This window comes from Agelaius tricolor, unplaced genomic scaffold (assembly GCF_023055355.1).
Source record: "Agelaius tricolor isolate 1412-34295 unplaced genomic scaffold, bAgeTri1.0.p SCAF_10, whole genome shotgun sequence".
Classification (NCBI taxonomy): domain Eukaryota; kingdom Metazoa; phylum Chordata; class Aves; order Passeriformes; family Icteridae; genus Agelaius; species Agelaius tricolor.
In genome coordinates this window covers 30,319,687-30,340,288 of record NW_027269270.1, presented here as the reverse complement: position 1 = coordinate 30,340,288, position 20,602 = coordinate 30,319,687, and the positions used below count along the sequence as shown (strand labels likewise).

Here is a 20,602-nt window from a genome sequence, read left to right as displayed (position 1 = left end):
AAAAAGAAACAATAGTACTGACCTGAATTGATCACAAAAGCAGTAAAAAGTAACATTTGCTACAAGGCTTCACATCCAAGATCCAAATTTAACACTACAAAATACTCTGCTTCAGGAGAACTCTATCAAATACCAGAATATATTATTCAAAACTTTCCTTATTTCACAAAGCCAATATCAGCAATCCTTTAATAAATGATGCAAGCACCTGGTAAAACCAGCAGCTGCCAGCAAAAAAATTGACTTTAGAAAAATCTTTGTTAGAAGGTGACATATTTTTCATTACTATCTATTGCCATCAAGGTATAGAGATGGCTTTTTCTTCTGTAGTAATTTTATTTCAGCGGAATTCCAATTTTTTGGATGAAGTTTCACTTGATTTATTAAAAATAAAGAAAACGGAATCTTCTCCTGAGTCTCTTCAGAACCAAATTGATGACAATAAGGGAAGTGGAGAAGGCTTGTTTCCAAGAGGAAAAATGTTTGGAAGTATTACTACTGCAATCATCAGACTTGGTTTAGAAAGCGCTAAACACACCACTCAGAATTTTTAATATTTCTGAACATATTTAGAAACTGTGCCAGCAGAAAGGAGCACCACTGGACACCCAAAGCAAATGTAATATCGACCAGTTCACAGACACCTGATGTATTCTCACAAGTGCAAGCACTTCATAAGCATCCCTGTCACTTCCAGTTACTGTTCTGTCACTTTAGTGCACCTGTTTGAAAGACAGATGCTGGGAATTTTGAAAGACATTTTGATTCAAGGTTATTCATTTATTCTGAAATTGAAAACTCATGTCTAAAACCTCTACTGCAGACATAAAGCAATTGGAGTAACATGAATATACAAATTCAGAGTCAACAAACATGACATCAGGATTCCTTTTACACCTTTGTGGCATGACACTTCAAAAAATCTTGTGCTTGAAGATTTATGGTAAGCCTTATTGATGAGCTCTGCCACTTAGGATGCTAATTTTCATGGTGAGTATTAGTTCTTAATTATTGAAAGAAACTTTACTCAATAATTTCCATTAAGAAGTGCTTTCTAAGTAGTGCAGAAAAAGGGAAAATGCAAACTGAGACTTTTATCGTGTTCCTCTGAAGGAAATTCCCCAGACAGGTCAAACCTCGGGAGTCTGACAATGAACAATATATGCTATAAATCAAACTCTGCATTCCTTTCAACATCCCTATTTTCCTTTCACCAACAGTTGGGTTTGTTTGTTGATTTGTTTTTCTGTTTGCTGGTTTGGGTTTTTGTTCAGGGTTTTTTGGAGGGGAGGTTGTTTACTTGTTTGGGTTTGTTGTTTTGTTTTTTTCCCAGGAGGTAAGAGGGGGAAGTCAAAACAATTGACAGAGTCCTTGAATGTTTCATTGATTTAAACAGGATCAACATTTCAACCCAGTATTGTCTATATCTCAAATTAAACCCCTTTGGTTCTACCATACTGTAAGTATAAACAACTGGTCTTCATTCCTCCAATTAGTGGCTCTGGAATGTCTCACAAGCTGATAAGCCACTTGACTGAGACCATTATGGACAAGAAAGAAATTATTTGGCTAAAAACTGTGAAAGTAACATCTCTAGTGTTTTCCTGACAGCTAGTAGTATAAAAGCTTTTTAATAAACTTGCTTATTTTTGGTAATGCTTCAAGCTTTTCTATTCAAAATGTGTATTTGAAAAAAAGTTCTCCTTAAGGCCATTTTCAAGAGAATCTGGATCTTATCCTGCTCAGTTCAGATGAATTTTTAACAATTTCCCTATGAACCACAGCGGCTTTGGCATGAATTGTCTTTGGAGTTGTAAACAGCACAACTGTGACATACAGGAAATTAAAATTTTATAAAAGCAAAAGTAGATCTAAATCAGTACTGAATGAGCCTGCCTCCACATGGAGAGGTGAACAAGAGGGATGTGAAAGTGTTATATAAAATAGCAAACAAAAAGGGAGACCAACAAGGACACAAATGCCTCAAGAACAAAAGATGATTCAATTAAATTGAAAATCATCAAGAAATTGCAATAGTTTGCTCACTGCAGGGTTACCCCATTGAACTGAGGTATGCCAGACACACACAGGGGCCAAAAACCAGCAACAAAAATGAGCTCATTTAAAATATTAAGGATTAGAAACCTTCATGTTTCAGGCTCTAAGTGAAGAAAACAGTTTTAGGATGAAATGGCTTCTGTATTTCTGATACAGAGCACACAGAAGACTCTGTGAACAGGTCTGTTTACAACCCACCCATGGCCACAGAAGAGATTGCTGTTCTAGTCTGTAACATGCTCTGCACAAGCCATGACATGTCACCACCCAGGCCTACTGCTCACAGAATACTAATTTCCCAGGATTTTTGTGCAAAGTCTGAATCAACTGCTCATAACCAGGATTTTAAATCACTGGAAGCTAGTGGTAAAAACAAGCCATAATTGAGAGGGCCTGTCTCCAGTTTGAGGGAGAGATTGCTCTTCATTATGTCTCTCATTATGCCTTTCATCCTCCTGAGTAAGTCTCGGCACAGTTTGGATCTCCTTGGACCTCTTTCATCTACTATACTCTGTTTAATGACAATCCATCATTTAAAAAAGGACCCCAAAAACGACTTTTGCCAACCAACGATAGTTGCTTAGATCATACAGACTCCACACTAGATAAAAGAAATCTTGGGAGGACCAAAGAGAGCTGAACTTAATCAGAGGGATGAAAGACAAAATGAAAATCTATCTACCCTTACATTTAAAAAAGGAGTTTCCTTCAGATAAGACAATCTCAACTCTCTCCCTCTGTGCCTGTTAAATATGGTGTGAGCCCTGTCAGATCCTGTGGGACTTTTATGACTGAGATGCTCCAGCAATTCCTGTAAATTGTACACATTTGTATGGTGCTGTCTGAGGTGACTGGGCCACTTCCTATTGATCTAAAACCCTTTTTCCCCCCTTCTTCCCTCCTTCCTCCTAATCAAGGCAGAAATACACAGCCTGGCAAGCTTTGATGTCCTTCTCCTTTACTTCTCATTATTTTGATCTTTTAACAATCCCTCTATATAACATGCCCTTAGTGTACATTTTCAGGGTTCGTGCCTTCTGGCTTCAAAAGACTGTTCTACTTGATTAAGGCTTTTTATTCCTTTCCCCCAGAAAACAAATGCTCTGTGTGGCACTAAGAGGCTGATATTTGTTTTGTTTTTCAGATATATAGTTAAGCTAGAGAGCCTGCTCATTCCCTTCTGCAGAGTAGAATATACTGTCCTGGTTTTGAAGGAAATCAAATACATGTAATTTATCTGATGCAGTCTTCATCATCTTTATTTTACGGAAAGTCTACAGATCATTGAGTTGCCTTTGGATAAAATGCTGCACTGTAGATTGCTGTCAGGACAAATTCTCTAAGAGTCTCCTCAATTTTTATGTTGCTGGCATAAGGCTACAGTGACAGAAATGACTCAGAGTCTCTCCTGCTATTAGTTCACGTCTATAAAGTAATGTCTTGCCAATTCTCCCCCTGCCTATGAAATACTCTTAGAGCAGCTGTACCTGAGGTGCAAGCTGGGCAGACCCAGGCTGAAATATAGTTTTAAGTGTCCTCTGATGCCTGCTGACATCCCCCATTAAAAACAGGAGGGCAGTCCACCATCACTCTTCTGTGAATAACCTGTCACTGGCAAACCAGTATCAATCTTTCTTCCCCTTGTCCTATCAACTCACACCCAAAGAAAGAAAAATTGATCTAGGAGAACATATTACCTGGAAGATCAGTGGGATGTAATACAATATGAGGACAAATTTCCATGTCCCACTGCAGTGCCCAGCTGCAGATTCCAGCCATGAACATTAGCATAGACACCTCTGCCACAGCACCAGGTTTTAAGAAATTGGCCCAGGCTGATTTCTATGAAAACAGGTGATTTTATTTCTCATAAATTAAACTACACGAATATCAAAGGCAGCCAAAATGCTCAGAGAGATTGGTCCACTATACCTCACATAGCCTCATCTGTACCCTCACCTCCCCTCCCCTCCTGCTCCCAGCCAATTCTAATGCTACAAAACTGAAATTAATCCCATGGAAAATCTCTCTGGGAGAGGATATCTTCCTCATTCCACTGGTGCAGGAAAGGCTAAGAATGCATACATACAGGCATGCATGATATTAGTACGGCATTTTGTCTTCTGCTCAATTTTTCCTTGTTTCCTCCTTTGTGAAACACTGACACACATTTCTGCATGAAGCAAATCTATTATCAAATCTACAGTTAAAAACAGATCAAAGCTTATATGTAAACTGACAGAAATCTGACACAAGCAATCTGGACTCATGTAATCCCACATCCATACTGTAGTGATCATTCTCTCCATCTCCTGTGTGCAGATATACACACTTCACTGAGAATGAAGATTAGTTTTAAATGCAAAACCAAGGGTAAAGTTTCATTAAGCTCAAGAGATTTTAATTTGTTCAGTACTATTCACCAGAGGTAGACTCCTAAATACTTAATTTTTTTCTGTTAATGAAATTTGGATATTTCAAAAAAAAAAGGTTTCTAATCTATTCTGAATCTATTGGCAAACCAGGAATTGGAATTACTCAAGAGAAAGTTCTGGTGTTTTTACCTGACCTCAACTGTTTGTCATTACTTATAGTGGCAGAAGGTGTTATGGAACAAAAATAAAAGGGAGGATTGCCTATAAAATAGATTCTGTTTTATGCAACAGAAGAATAAATTTCAGGAACTTGGAGATGGAGGTACAAAGGAAAATGTAAGCAAAACATAATTTTATGATGGGTGTTTTTTCACCACAGGATAATGCCAGATATAAGTCTGAATTCCAGACTTTCCTCTACAGTACTGCTGCCCACCTTTCTACAGTGCAAGTGCTGCATTTTTCTTTAACGAAAATTTCACTTTTCTGATTTCAGAGCATGCTCAAATTTACCCAACATGTATTTCTGGTCTGCCCTTCAAAGTACTCACAATTTGCAGCTACCCAGATGTGTTACAGATGTGCTCTCTAGTTCATCATCCACACCGTTAGTGACAGCACTGATGGCAGCCCAGGGTGCGTGTGCCCCGTGGGAAGCTGTCAGGATCTGATCAGAAGCCATCTCAAACAGCCTTCCTGACTGACAGCAAATAGCTGATAACAGAGCTTGGATTGGGTTTTTTTAACAAGCTCACAACCACCTCACCCTGCATTTCTCTAGGTCATACTTTGGTAGTGCACATGGGAGGGTTTCATGTGGGACTGGACTCAATGTCTTCCTGAAGTTAAGGAATATTATCTGTGCTGCCTTTCCCTTACCTTATTGCCTGACCTCCAGCCCACTGCCTTGTCAAGGAAAGAAATCAAACTACCAAAAAACAAGAACAGTGAATCAATTCTGGTTTGGTTGTTACTTACCCCCCTGCTACTCTCCATGTGTTTTAAAGCTAAAAATTGCATTATCAACAAGAAGAGGAAAATAATGCAACACATCTTCGTGAATTTGCGATATGATGTAATTATATCTGTAAAGTGTTGGTGAAGCCCTGGGCAGGCATGGCTGATAAAGAGACCAAGATACTTCATTCTGGAAAGGCAATCTCCTTCCTGAGCCTCAGTGCCATCCTAGACAAACTCTGCTTCACGTTCTTTTCAAATCTATCACAAACAAGACTCAGCTCCTGACTGGTAACTACTTTTCCCCTCAATTATTTGCTCCCAATGCCACCAGCTGCCAGGCAGGTGTCTTCCAGACCAGGACTCTGGCTGGGACCACTCAAGTTCAGCTCTGTTTGTGTCCCTGTAACACCTGTTACACCCTAGACCAGAACCACCAGGAAAAACAGTGATCAACAAATGAACACCCAGCATCCCTCAGAATAAGGTTCAAGGTGCCATTGTCCTACCTGCCCTACCTGCTCCCTAATACTGGAGGGAGATGCTGATGACAGGTAAGCTGCTGTCAGCTGGACAGATTGACACAGGACTGCACCAAGAGTCCTGCTCAAAAACATCACCAGCAAATTGAAGCAGTTGAGTCTCTGCCACGTTTACTGTCATAATTGGATTCCTTATAAACTTCAGGTTATCACATTGCCTTCAGCCTGTAAATTGTCACAAGATTCTAATATGTACCTCCTGAAATTGGTAATTCTGTGCAAAAGCATTCTGCAACTCAAATCACATTTATGTGTTCATTTAGCTAATCAGCAGTTATATTAACTATCTACAAAACAGAAAATAAGAACTGTTGGGTGACTTATCTTATGAACAAAAAAAAATAGTAACACTGATGCTTTTTTGATGGCATATCTCATTATAAAGAGGTTACCATAAAATAATTGCAGGAGAAACAACAAGAGTATATTTGGCTATTATACTGAGTTACTGGTGGATAACACATGAGATAATACAGCTAAAGGATGCCTGTTTGAAACATTTCTGTAGATACAATCTTAACAGGCTATATCTAAACTCATCCTTTCATCTTGCTTAATATGATGCATTAACTTGGTCACTATTAGACTTGTGATCATAGTACTGCCTAAGTTTTATATAAGACTTCACTGGAACTATCAGTGTATTTAGACACACTCAGGAAACTTAGACAGCAGATTGTTACCATTTTTTTCTTATGATTATTTTCTCTTGGTCTGAATCAGCCTAAAACCAGTCTGGTCTGCAATGTCCCTACAGCTATCAGAAAGCTCCAGAGCAAGAGCCAGAAATCTGCAATGAAGGAGACAGGAATCTTAAATTGCCCAAGTCTGGTGCTGCCTGCATCCCACGTTTTCACTGTCAATTCATACATCAACTTTTCAACTGTAACAGATTATATTTAACACTAACCATCTTAGCAAAATCCATGTGGTGTGAATTTACAACCCAGCTAAAGCAGGAAAGGAAATACATCCTGTGTGGTCTGACAGTAGAGCAACCACAAGAAATGCACCCCAGAGATGCTCAATGGGGCTGTCCAGGATTGATCCACCCTGTGACCTCTGGTGAGACAGGGAGAGTTCTGTTCTCCAAAGCTAAGGAATAGCTTCTTATTACTGCATTGGTGAGTCTGCATTGTTGTTTTCCTGTACATAAATCAATGAACTATGTCTAAAAATATTTCCTGCTCTGTGTCACAGCATTTCTGTATTCTTGAGATGGGGAGCTACAGCTCTGAGAAGGACTTACTGTCTTATTAACAGGGGGGAAATATGGTGAAACACTCCAAATGAATCAAAGCAAAGTGGCAGAAGCAGGAGAAATAAGACATGGCATTTCCCATTGCTGCAGCTTCTCCTTGCTTTTGGAAAGTAACTCGTTTTTTCATAATCATGTTGTCAGTGTATTTCCAGGACCAGTTTTTAAAGCAGAGTCTCATTAGACCCGCTCTTTAATACGTGTCTGTTTACATCACCAATGGTGTTTGAAGCAACCTTCAAAGACACTTGCTTAAAACAGGCTTTCCATCCACTAATTAAACCTGAACAATCCCTTGTAATGAGCAACACATTTTTTCCAAAAACTGTGTGTGTCCCAGGTAGCTCTTCATGTCAGCACTGAAACGAGAGGTCATTCCTGAAGGATCCTCCATCACAAATATCCAAAACAAGGGAAGTCACCAAACAGCACCTGAAGAAGAAGCAATTCTCATGAAACCATGGAATGGTCTGAACTGGAAACCATCCAGCTCATCTCATTTCACCCCTGCCATGGGCAAGGACAGCTTCCACTATCCCAGGGTTGATCCCTGAACACTTCAGAGAAGGAGGCATCCACAGCTTCTCTGGGCATCCTGTGTCACAGCCTAACCACTCTTGAAGGTAAGACTTTTTTCCAACTCTACTTTTTGTCAGTTTAAAGCCATTCCCCCTTGCCCTATCACTCCACACCCTCTCCAGCTCTCTTGAAGCCCCTTCAGGGCACTGTAAGGGGCTCCAACATCTCCCTGGAGCCTTCTCCAGGCTGAACAACCTCAGGTCTCAGCCTGCCTTCATAGCAGAGATTTTTGAGTCTTCTGAGCATCTCTGTGATTTCCCCTGGACCTTTCCACATCCTTCTCATGTCAAGGACCCCAGAGCTGGATGCAGAGCTCCAAGTGGGGTCTCAGAGTGGGGCAGAGGGGCAGAATCTCCTCCCTCATTTGCTGCCCACATTGCTTTGGATGCAGCCCAGGACAAAGTTGGGTGTTCTGGGCTTCAGGTGCACATTGCCATCTCTGAGCTTCTCATCAACCAACACTCCCAAGAGTCCTTCTTCCCAGGGCTGTTCTCAATCCATGGTTCACCCAGCCTGTATTTCTGCTTGGGATTGCCCTCACCCCTGTGTGGGACCTTTTCTCACAATCTTGACACCTCCTAGTAAATTAGTCCCTGGTGGAGGCAAATGACAGCTGTACAGCAACACAAAAGCTTGCAGAGCTCCTCATTTACTGATAGTAATGTTGTCTTATGTAACTGTCAAGCAACATCCTCACCCTGTTTTATTTGAGTGCCCTGTCTTGGGGGCTTTTTGCCAATCATGCCTCAACTAAGTTTAAATAACAACTATATTTATTAGTTTTAAAGGCTACCTTTCTCTTTCCTATGGCACTGCTTGCTGAATAACTTAGTCCATTGAAGCTGACATAAAAAATGAAAGGCTATTGTAATTAGTGTAATATCTTTCCAAGATAAAACCATAAAAAACTGCAGCTTCAGACAGCTGTCATCTCTTTGGCTTGCTTATTATTCAGAGACAAACTCTGATATCTTCTGCATATTATGCAGTACGTTTACATGCAATTTCAGTGAAAAAGCTCATGGAACAGGATCTCTAAGTATCTATCTCAGAATCTAGCCAAGAGAAAGAACAGAGCTTGAAAGTCATTTCAAACCTCATTTTCCATCAGTACACTCATTGTCCTAAATAGGTACACATAAACACACACTTTTTTTTCCTTTAGAAATAATTTATATGAATTTCATGTTCTTATATAATTGGCTAGATATGACAGTCACTGAAAACTAAAACCCTCTTTTTTATACGACAGGGTATGGAGAGAAAAAAAAAATCTAAAACATGGATGCTCCAAGGAACTGTGAGACTGATTATCTTCAGAAGTAAAAGGGTAATTGCTGTCACACAGCAAAAAAGGAACCAGCCAAATTCATATGAATACTCTTTGGAGAAGCACTTACTGGCTAAAGATGCTGTACTTTATGTAATGCAATTACTGTGTGGAGTGGTGGTGATATCTCGAATGCAAGCTCATTCACAGGATGCCTGAATATTGCAGGAAGGCAGCAACTATCTCTTACACCTGGGATTCTTCTAGTCATGGCCCAGATTCCCCTGAAAACACCCACAGACTCACAGTATCAAACAAGGTAATTTAGGACAGAAGGGGCCTCTGAGGATCCAGTGCCTGCTCTAAGCAGGGTCAATCTCCAAGTTAGAAAGGTCTGCTCAAGACCTTTTTTTGTTGAGTGTTCAGTATCTCCAAGCTATCTACAGTCTCTCTGGGCAACTTGGGAGTTTCTCTCACTCCAGCCTGTAACTTGTCTTCTGTTAATTCACTGTGCATCTCTGAGAAGTGTGGTTCCATCTCATATGTGAACTCCACACTAGACACTCTTCGAGGCTGAATAAACCCAAATCCCCAGCATCACCTCACATGGTAATTCACAAATATGTCCAAAACCCCCTTCCAGTGAAGAATGACAGGATCAGAAGTCCTCCAGTACTGAGGTTTACAAGCTGAAGAGCCCCTGCAAGGCATGTAAGCAAACATCTCCCCTGCCTAAAGGGCAGCTCCCTGAAAACACAGAGCACCTCTGCACACTCCCGAGGAGCTCAAGTACCAGCAAGGAAAGGTATTAACAAAACCTTTATGAAAGTTTCCCTTACTAAACTTCCACAGGTAAGATACAGAACTGCTGAAAACCCAGCAGCTTCTTTTCCAGACACAGTATGGTCAGAGTTAGCAGCTGGGTTTCAGCTGCCTTATCTGTGGCGATCACTCCTCCTGTTCATACAAAATATCTTTAAAAATCTTCTTCCATGGGTTTCATCTGAGATTTCCTTTTTCTGAGACCTCACTCATCTTCAATAATACCCAGCAGAGTGGTTCTATCACTACATGTAATTATGAAAACTGAAGCTGTTACAAAAGCCACAGTTAATTACAAAAAAGTGAATGTGGCACTGAAACTATTTTTGCTTAATCTCACCCAGGTAGGTTTTTCACAATTACCCTAGAACAGAACATAGCCTAGGAAATTACTGGAGGGCTCTCCACACAGTAAAAGTAAGCGTGATACTCTTCTATTATACTTCTGTCAGAGTAAGATTAACACAAAGTTCATGCACCTACTAGAACATCAAGATTACCATCCCTTCACACAGGCTGAACAATACAATTTACAGATTTGAAAACCTTGTGGAAAGGCTTGTGGTCAAAACCTAGTTAAAGATATTTACTCCTTTGAGTGTTAGTTTAAAACACATTTCTTCTTTCAGATACATCCCACATACTGTCAGGGCTTTTCTTTCTTTTCCTTTGTTTCCAAATTATATAAGAAATTCATTTCATCTTTAAAGAATAGCTTCTACCTTTGTGAAGGAGTAAATTATTATGTCAAGTTTCCTCAGTTAGCATACCTGTATAGCAATTTTTTTTTCAATAAAAATAATCTTTTGTTAAAGGTTTCATTGTATTTCCCAGGAGACTGATAACAACCACATCTCCAGCCATCTGCAGGCACCACTACAGACTGATGCATACTCTGAACATTCTTCTCAACACTTCTGTTCAGACAATGGGACCACTAATTTCTAAGTGCTTAATTATGCCAAGGGCAGGAGCCCAAAGCCTTTACCCATGCTGAACTTCTTCAACAGTCTTAATGAAAATCAGGCCTCAGGCAAACCATTAGTAAAATTCAAAATTATGAGGAAATTATCTTTTCCATTTTTAGCACAAAGAATGGATTACTTCATAAAGGCCTATAGATAATTCATTTAAAGCTCACACACTTCAGCTTTAGGCAGCAAAGCAGGTTAGGATATTTGAACATCAAGTGTAGATCTCCTCCTATACTCCAAGCTATTGTGTTAGTGGTACTTTAATGCCCAGAACAGCAGAACAACTCTATAATGGAAGCAGTTCCCAACACTTTATTTCATAAATGTCCTAGGTTGTGACTATATGATGCTTTTTTCCCCAATCATCTTGTTCTGTTTACGATGAATAATAAGTTTTGCACCTTTAAGACTTGTTCCAGAGAGTGAAGGGGGGAGAGAAGAAGCTGCAGTTTGTTTTCAGGCACTGCACTCACTCCTCCACATTCCTGCTCCTGGACTGTGTTGTCTGCAGATGGACAGACAGCGGGACAGAGCTCTCCTTTGCTGTTAGTTAGTTTAGCTAGCTGAAGCAAAGAAGTTCCACGGACTGTGGGTTTTTTTCCCCTTTTCTTTGGACCTGTTTAAACCTGCTCTGGACTGAACACCCAGCAGAGCACCAGCAGCTCCACCTGTGGCCACCGGGCCGGGCCTGGGCCGCGGCATTTCCAGCACCAGAGGGACTGACCAGAGACCGAGTGAGCTGAACTGCAGCCTGGGGAGGGGACTTTCTCAGTTTGTCACCTCTTTTAGAGCAGCAAGGGGTTTTATTGATTAATATTGTTTAGGTTTTATTGTTTAATAAACAGTTTTTTCCACTTTTCTCCAAAGAATTAGAGTAGAAAAGAAGTATTTTTCTCCCAGACTGGTTGGGGGGAGGGTCCGATTTAATCTGCTTTCCTAGAAAAGCCCCTCTAAGAATTCTCTCCCAAATTTGCCCTGAATCAGAACAGCAAAGTACTTCAGTTAGTTTCTAAATTACCTACTGCAAAAGAGCAAAGACTTAAATGCCATGTGCAGCACCTTTAGCTCTGGGGGCAGGATGGAGACTCTTACCCCTGGACTGCAGGCCGTGCCCGCACGCCTCGCTCTGCCCCGGCGGGCCCTGGCGCACCGAGGCTGGCACCAGCACACAGGGGCTCCAGCGGTGGCTCTTCCACCTGCAGCAGAACAGCCAACAATGAAGCGCTTCAAACTGGAAAACAGGGAACAAATCTCAGCACAAACTCCAGTTACCAATCATTTGGAGTCACAAAGCTGTAATTACTCCTGACACAAGCACCGGGAGCTGGATTTCAGATGCCAGGTTCACCCTCTAGGAAGTCACATCCTTGTCCAACAACGTTCCCCTCTCTCATCTTGCAGGGCATGTTTCAAAGTTAGGTAAGATACACAGCCCAGTCTCCAGTGGGCTTTGGCACCAGGCTCTCCTCCTGCTCTCATACAGCTGATGTTGTTCCCAGTCTGCTTTCCATGCTCACAGGTGGGCGAGCCATGGGAAGCAGCTTTCCATGGCATCAGGCAGAGCAGAGCATTGTGTCTCCTGCCTGGCACTCCCTTCAGCTCCACACTCTGCTCCAGGACCATCTTCCATGGGATGTGCAGGCTGGAGATTCATATGCAAAGATATAATGCTTTTCTATTTACTAATATTGCACAACAGATGGGCCACAGAATCTTAATGAAGAGCAGTGAGTAACTGCTCTATAGTATTATTTGTCTAATCAGAACTTTTTAAGTGTGTACTATTCACTGGAGTGAAAGTACCAGGGGAAAAGACAAGAGTTTCTGCAATAACCATGCAATTATGATTCAGGCACTCTAGAGCTTGTGGTCCCAAAATAGCTTTCATTGATTTTTAGATACAATGAGGGGGGAGTTCCCAGTAGCAGCTTCCTTACACACATCAGACCCTGAGGTTACTATTTCTAGGAGCTATGTCTGTTGGTGCTTGTTCTGATGATTCCAGATCTACTGAAATCTCCAGCTTGAGCTCTACTTTTACACATTTTGCAAGGTACACCATTGGTTTTAAACTCTGCACTTTCCAAAATTGTGTTATTTTCTGGTGAAAATTGTGCAGGACAAGAGTAATTTCTGGAGAAGGGGACACCCACTAGAGACAGATTTCCAAGCTAACAGTTTTTACCTATACACTGGACAGATGGGAACATCTTCACATTCTCTTTCCTCATACAAGGTGTCTGGACATGGCTGTCCCCCATTGGCAGAATCCTGAAGGATAATCCTGTACCGGGACTGCTTAACTGCAGTGGCATTGCCTGTAAAGCAAAAAAAAAAAGTTGTCTTTCAGACACAGCTGTCATCCCAAGTTAATGATTTAGCTGCCTTGGTTAGAAACACGCTCTGTATTTCATTTATATTGTGAAACTATGAGCACTCTAACATTTGTCCCTTTAAAATTACCAGTAGTTCAGCAGGACAGCAGCTGGAAGGATGATAAATCAACAGCCTAAGAAATGCATCAAAAAACATCTGTTTATCAGAACACCAAATCAAGTAAGACAATAAATAAGTAAGAAAATAAACACCTTAACTGGAAAAAGAATAAAAGCCAAAGAAACAAACTGTCATAAAGGAAGGTTTTGTTTCTAAGAACACATTCTGGGGGTCTCAGGCTGCTACCAGTAACCCATCTTTATGGCTCTAGAAATCAGAGATGATAACTTCCTGATGGGAAAACCATTGCAACCAACAGAGGCTAACTCCCTACTTAACCTGAGTTGATGCAAGACCAATCCATCTAGGAACACAGTTCACAAAATCCATGCACAGAATGCAGCAGGAAAGACAAGAACAAGATTTATCTATTTGTCTCTACAGCTAAAGCAAACACAATCCTTGGCTGTGTAAGTGGTAAGAGCAAACTGAGAGCTGGTTTAACCACTGCATATGGCATTCTCTGGGTTCAAAAACAGGTGCTAGAAAAGTAAAAAGGGATCTCAGGAGAACTCCTTAATGGATGCTACAGACCATGTAAAAAGCTTTAAATAATGGACTTCATCAAATATGTCTGAAAGAGGAAAGCATAGTGGGCCAATAAGCCCTCTATGACTATCATTTTTCCAGCTCAGAATAAGAGCAAAGCTGCAGCAGCAAAATTACAATGTAGTAGAATAGAAGGAAAACTTAGAAGTCACACTATGAACACAAAGCACAAGCACAGATCCAAGAAAAATGTTGACTTTAAAAATACCAAGTCATACAAGCTTCCACTGGCACATGTGCCACCCCTGTGAGATCACTGCAAAGGGACACTGGGCTGGCAGGAGGCTGCTCAGCACAGCTGCTGCCCTGCTGCAGGAAAAGCACATCCAGAGAGATCCTCTCCTGCTGCTTTCACAGCCACTACCTGAGGCAGCTCTACAGCTTCCTACAGTCTCCTTTCACAGCCTGATCTGCTGCCTGTAAAGCCTCACAAAGAGCCTTTTCTTAAAATCTAATCTAACACCATCACTCCTGGAAATTAAACTTTTTTATCTTCTGTCCACTACATGAAGAAAAGAGTTTATCTCTGTCACACAATGCATAACATTTACAAAATTGCAAGGGCCTGCATCCATTCTAAGTGTTCCCCTCTCTAAACTAAGCAAACCCAGCTCTGTAGGTCCAATTCAATTCCCTCTCATTGTTCACTTTTATCCTGTGCCCAAGGACATGCAGCCTCCCCAGGGCACAGTACAGTGACCCCTCAGGGGTCTCACATACAACATGCCAAGGAATTTGACAAGCCTGGTGTGTTTCAGCATTTCTAACTGCTGACTTCCATTCATTTTGTAGTCCATTGCATCTCCAGAGGTGCCTGAGGCCACAGAGACTATTTAGGAGCAGAGCACTTGACACACAGAGTCAGACCAGGAAAGCTGGGGCTCTTCATCTTGGAGAGAAGGCTCACAGGACCTTATCATGTGTATCAATACACTACAACAGGCAGTAAGGAGACACAGACTATTTTCACTGTTATATGCACTGTGAGATTTTTCAAGCAGCTGAGTACCCATTTAAGAGTGATTTAATTTAAGCCACTGTTCCTCAGCTTCCTGATAAAAGTTTATTGTGTCAAAAAATCTACCACTTCCCTTAATTAGAACAGCTACTCTGTCAAAAAAAGAGGAGATTAAATTTATTGGGCACAGTTTGTGCTCAATAAATCCTTACTGGCCAGTTTATTACAATCTGATTCTTGAAATGTTTACATCTTGAGTAATACCTTGTTCTTGTGGCTTTCTACATAACGAAGCTTGAGTGAGTAATCTACAATTTTCTTGACCTTTCTTTTTGGAGGAGCAGAGGTGAGAGGGACGGTTTTGGTTTGGTCTGCCTTGTTATGACTGAGTTTTAGTTTTTTAAGACTTAATTTCTCACCCATGAGAGAGTCACTTGATGCTCTGGCATTACTTTACTACTTCCTTCTTATCCACACAACCCCAAAGACATGTGAACAGCTACTCATTGGAAACACTCCTTTTCTGCTAGCTGCAGACAGGAAAGAACAGCAACAACTGCACATTCCCCATGTTGTACTTCCCCCATTTCTCAGAATGTACATTTCATTCAGTTCCCCCTTATTTTTAATCCATTTATGCAATTTTCACTGTCTAATATCCTCTAGCTTAGTTTGCATTCTTGATTCTAATCTTTGTGAAACAATATGAGAATCCAAAAGGAAACAAGATCCTGAACAGCTCTGATAGTAAGACAAAAAAGAGCTTCTCTAGATGTGTGTGGTGCTCCTCTTCATGGTTTGAACCTGGAACTTGCAAATCACATACAGACCTACACATTGCTCCCCAGTGCTACTGGCTTGCTATTAGCACAGTTTCAGAATAGGAATTACAGTCCAGGAGGGCTTCAGCCCCTGGGAGAGGCTTTCTTGGAGCTTCCAGGTCTTCTGTACTTCTGTCTGCATAGAACAAGTTCCAAGAGGTGTAGATACCAATTCCTGCAGTTTGCTGAAGTCTCTATTTTTTTTCCTAATGTTTTGTTGATATTGCCATCCTTCCTTTCCAAGAATCATGAACTCTCTCACTTTGTGATGATTTTCATTCAAATTATCTACCACCATTTGAATCTTACCCATTTCCTTCCTATTAATCAGTACCAAATCTAAATGAGCTTCCCACAGTCATTTTCTCCACCTCAAGAAACTAAATTATCCTCAACATTTATTGCACCTTACTCAAACCCCATTTTCAAAATTGAATTTCCACACTGGCTTTTCTATAGCATTCCTTATAAATGTTAATGAGCATAATTTTTATATTTCAGTTAAAATTGCTACAGCCTGATTTTTCCAGAGTACTAGCACTGTGGAGGACTGTCCTTTTAAAGCCAAACTGATTTCCAGCATGGCTATGACTGTTTGCCCTCCTGAAAAAAAGCCAAGCCTCAGGATCTCAGGACCATCTTAACTTCTCTGTCCTTGACTTTGCAACTCAGGTAATGCTGTTTGAGAATTTCAGGGGTTCTTTACCTCTGCTTCTACTCCTCCCTCCTGTGCCACCAGCCTCCATTCTCCTCCTTTACAGAGCCACACAACTCCTACCAAGCCACTCTTACTCCTCCCTGGAGCTTGCATCCTTCCTTCCTCTGTCTTTCACCCCCAGGGCTCACAGAGCTACACCACCATTCTCAGGTGAGAAACAAAATCCCTTTTCACTCCTGGAACTGTGCTGTATCAGGTCCAGCTTCCACAGAAAACATCCAGCTTCCCACTCTGATCCTGAGCAGATGGAAAGCCAGAGTCTGCTCAACATGAGACTCTGCTCACACAAAAAAAAAAAAAAAAGACAAATTTTCTGAGATTTTCTGGGATTTTAATCACCAAAATCAGTGTCGTCTCCAATACCTTTGTAGAGATAAAAGCTCTTAAGTCTTCCACTTTGACCAGTTCTGTTTTGTGTTTATGAGGATTGGAAGTGGTAGATCATGGGCTGTCTGACACAAGGCAGAGGTTGTTGGAATTTGTTATTGTGGCACACCATGCATTTTATCCACTTTTACCCCATCTCATTTCAAATCTGATTTAAGGCATGGGAAAAAATAAGACAGTTAATATCTAACATTTCATGTAAACTTGTTTAGAGAATTAAGTAACTGAAATTTCTAACCTTCCTCCTGGATAGCCAATGCCCAGAAGAGAAGAGGTACTTGCAGGTACCATCTATTTTCAGAAGGAAGATGAAAAATGTTATTTATTGTTAGTTGTTTGCTTTTTTAATCTCCCTGTTTTAAATCTATGCTGACAGACCAGGGAGTACCTCATCCATGCTGAAAGCAGCTGCCTCTCCAGGCCACCTTCACCCCCAGGAAAGCAAGTGACAGAGGAAAATCCACCTGCTGCTCATTCAAACCACTTTCATATCCTGAAGCCACCTTACTGCTTCTTTGATTCTGTTTTCAATCCATCCTCAAAGCCCAGGTAAAACAGATACATTACAGAAGACTGCAGTAGACAGTTGCCACCTGTAAGTATCTGAAATGGCAGAGAATCAGTGACTTGCAACAGCCTCCCTGCTCCTGCCTCCCCAACAGGTGCTGGGACTCAGTGGCACTTCCTTTGTGAATTATGTTGTCCACCCATCTGTCACTGCCCTGAGTTCAGTGCTGGCTGCTCTCCTGAGGCAGCAGACAATCTTCTGCCAGAAGACAGACTGTTGTCTGATGACATTTAAATGTAGGGAAAATGTCAGCTTTTTTTATTGTGAGATGGTAAACTTGGATGTATTTCCTCAGATAAACTACAAACAGCTCAACTGGTAAAGTTCTGTGTAAAGCTGATTTAGTGATTCCATGTTTGTCTAAGTTCTGATCTTATGCTGGTACACAATTAATTTTAAATCTGCCAGGCAATACCTGTTCCTGCTTGATCTGATTAGTAATTCACCATCTGTATATTGCTTTCATTAAATACAACTTTTCTATTAAAAAAACCACAACACCCCTCACAACTCACATATGTATAGTGGCTTAGAAATTTCATTATCATGCTGTGGTTTTAATTGTGCAATGCAAATTTAAAAAAAAAATCTTGCAATGCAGCCATATCAATAACAGATTTAGCAAAAAACAAACTCCCTCATCTAAGAAGTTTTAATTTAGAATTATATTAAAATGATAACACTGCCAAGGAGGTTAAATAATTAATTTCTTCTCATTTTAATTGTAGACTATTATTTAATAAACAAAGTAATTTACCAGGTAATTTATTCTACTCCTTCATAGGCAGCTCATTTAAAGTCTAAAAATAAATTGCTAATTAAAACAGGATTCACTGTTTTAGAAAGCAACTCATTTTCCTGTAAAATATAACAAGCATCCACTGATAATCTTTGAAGGGCAAGGAAACTACCAACAATAATGAAGTATTCTGATAACTGAGCAGACTTTCATCTGAACAATTAATGAAACACAAATTCATCAGAAAACCCAACACTAGATGATTATAAAGAAACTTTGTTGTACACTCGTGCCTCAAAGTTAACCAACAAGATCAAAGATGTTTGGCCCTTGAAAAACCACAAAGCACAGGAGGTACTTGCACACCCCTGTAAATACACCCAGGCTGGTTGAGAAAATTACATTAGATATGTAAGTGCAATATGCAATGCACAATTCCATGTGCAGCCACACAGCACAGGAGCCTTGGAGCTGTGACTCTGAAGGCAGAAACCCAGAAACAATTTTTTCCAGGCAAAGAGAATTCACATCTCCAAAGCTGCTCACAAGGATCCCACCTGCCAAAGAACATCAACTCAAAAGTCAAGGTCCAAAGTCCTCAGGTCCAAAATTCACGCAGATGAATGCCCTAAAAATTACTGGACTGGCGTGAACTTCATCTGCCACATGTCTCTAGGCCAATGCTCTAATTTTCCCCCCAAATTTTGACTTCTTTAAGGCTTACCAGGCTGACAGGATGTGGGGCAGGGTGTCCACTCACTGAACAGTGTCACAACACAGTCCTTCCTGCAGGGCAGGAGACACGGCCGCACCGCCTCGGGCCGGATGGACTCCGGACACCTGCGGATAAAACACAATAAAAACTTAAAACTATGGAGAAAGATTCCATTCTTAAGACTTTCACAGGGCTGTGAGCACACTGCTATATCAAAGACACCACTCCTGGCCAAAGCAAGCCTTATTTTTTTTTTCACTCACACAACTCAGCTGAATTTATTAAGTTTCAACAATTAAAAAAAAAAATATTTTTAAAAAATGGGGAGCTTGGCTTGATGACTACAGGCTAAATGTAGCTCTGTTTGTGACATCAAAACCACAAAGCTCATGGGAGTAAAAAAAATGTATTTATTACCAAAGAAAGTGAGTAGTTATGTTTATAAAGTAGTCCTGTTTTAGCACAACATGCAACAGCCTTCAAACCACCTGTCTGTAAGGGCTGATGACATATTCCTCAACTTTCAACCTCCAAGGAACACAAAAATAGTTTCAAGTGCAATACAGTACAAAGAGCTCTGTGATTTTCTTCATTCATTTTTAACTCCTACATGGAAAACATGTCATACACATTCTAATAAAAGTCTCAGACACAGTTAATATATGAGGACTTGAAGAGCAGAAAAGGGACAATTTTATGGGATCTGTCAGATCTTGCAGATCAAGTGGGCAAACAGGAAGGGAATTACTCTTTTTCTTACTCCTTATTAATTTTTATTAAAAAGATCACTCAACAATACTTGGTAATGCATGCAACCCAAAATGATCCCATTTGAAGGGGGAATGTGCCATTAATCCATACAAGAAAAAAAAATGTTAAAACCATGATTCAGCTACTTAAGTGTTAACTTACGCCCTTCAGTTCCATTTCCTCTTACACCACCTCAAGAGTGGAGGGGGCAAACAACTATTTTAGACATTACATAACTCTATAAATAATATGTTTAATTAGGTAAAGTTCAAGCTTATCAATGCATTTGAGACATACACGAATACCAGATTTCTTTCCTTTTATTTAATTAACCCCATTAACCTCAAGAATGTTAATTAACTTTACTGAAATCAGCACAGTCTGCTTACACAAACAGCATTGTTTTGAGAGTTACAGTAGGAAAGGAAACTCAGTTCTAAGTCTCCAGACTCATTAATGGTGCAAAAATAATTAGCAACGTCTTGATTTTTCGATATTAAGGAAAACATCTGTGCTACTTATTTTCCTCATTTAGTAAAGCAAAGCAAAATTTGGGGTATTTCTACTGCAGAATACATAATTTTGCTGTGTTGCTATCACATTATGAAAGTTATATAAACCAAGTGAGCAATATAGATCACACATATGGTACTGCCTTATTGGAGTGTAAATATAATGCAAAATCTATTTACTTTTTCTATTTGATTAAAGCACTGCTAATAAGGAGTTGCTGAACATTATATTCAAATGTATTTCATATTTTCCTCACACCTGTCCTTCAGGGAAAGTATTTGCCGAAAACTGTAAATTAAAGTAGCAGAGGAGCTACAGTAAAAAATCTCCACCACTGAAAGCATGCTTTTTGCCTCCATTTTCATGGGAAGTTCAAATGGGCTGGATATTTGGCTTCTTTACCTGTTACAACAGTGATGGAGTAGTACCTGGAGAGCTAGTCCTGAAATGAAATTATTTCAATGCTGCAGAGTTCACACACTTGCTGAAAATGCGTTTATACGTCATGTGTATATATATGTTTATAAAAAAACACTACCAAGCTTTCTTTAAA

General features: G+C 40.3%; 1 protein-coding gene across 4 annotated transcripts in view; it reads right to left on the bottom strand.

Annotated features, from left to right (window-relative positions):
• THSD7B (thrombospondin type 1 domain containing 7B) overlaps positions 1–20,602 on the bottom strand; it is a 299,320-nt gene that overhangs the window by 112,853 nt on the left and 165,865 nt on the right. For all 4 annotated transcript variants that reach the window (XM_071435444.1, XM_071435447.1, XM_071435445.1 and 1 more), the window contains exons 11-13: positions 18,796–18,911; positions 13,021–13,153; positions 11,928–12,031 (exon numbers count right to left, since the gene is read on the bottom strand). In XM_071435444.1, coding sequence (XP_071291545.1) covers positions 11,928–12,031; positions 13,021–13,153; positions 18,796–18,911 — 353 coding nt within the window. The remainder of the gene's footprint in view (positions 1–11,927; positions 12,032–13,020; positions 13,154–18,795; positions 18,912–20,602) is intronic.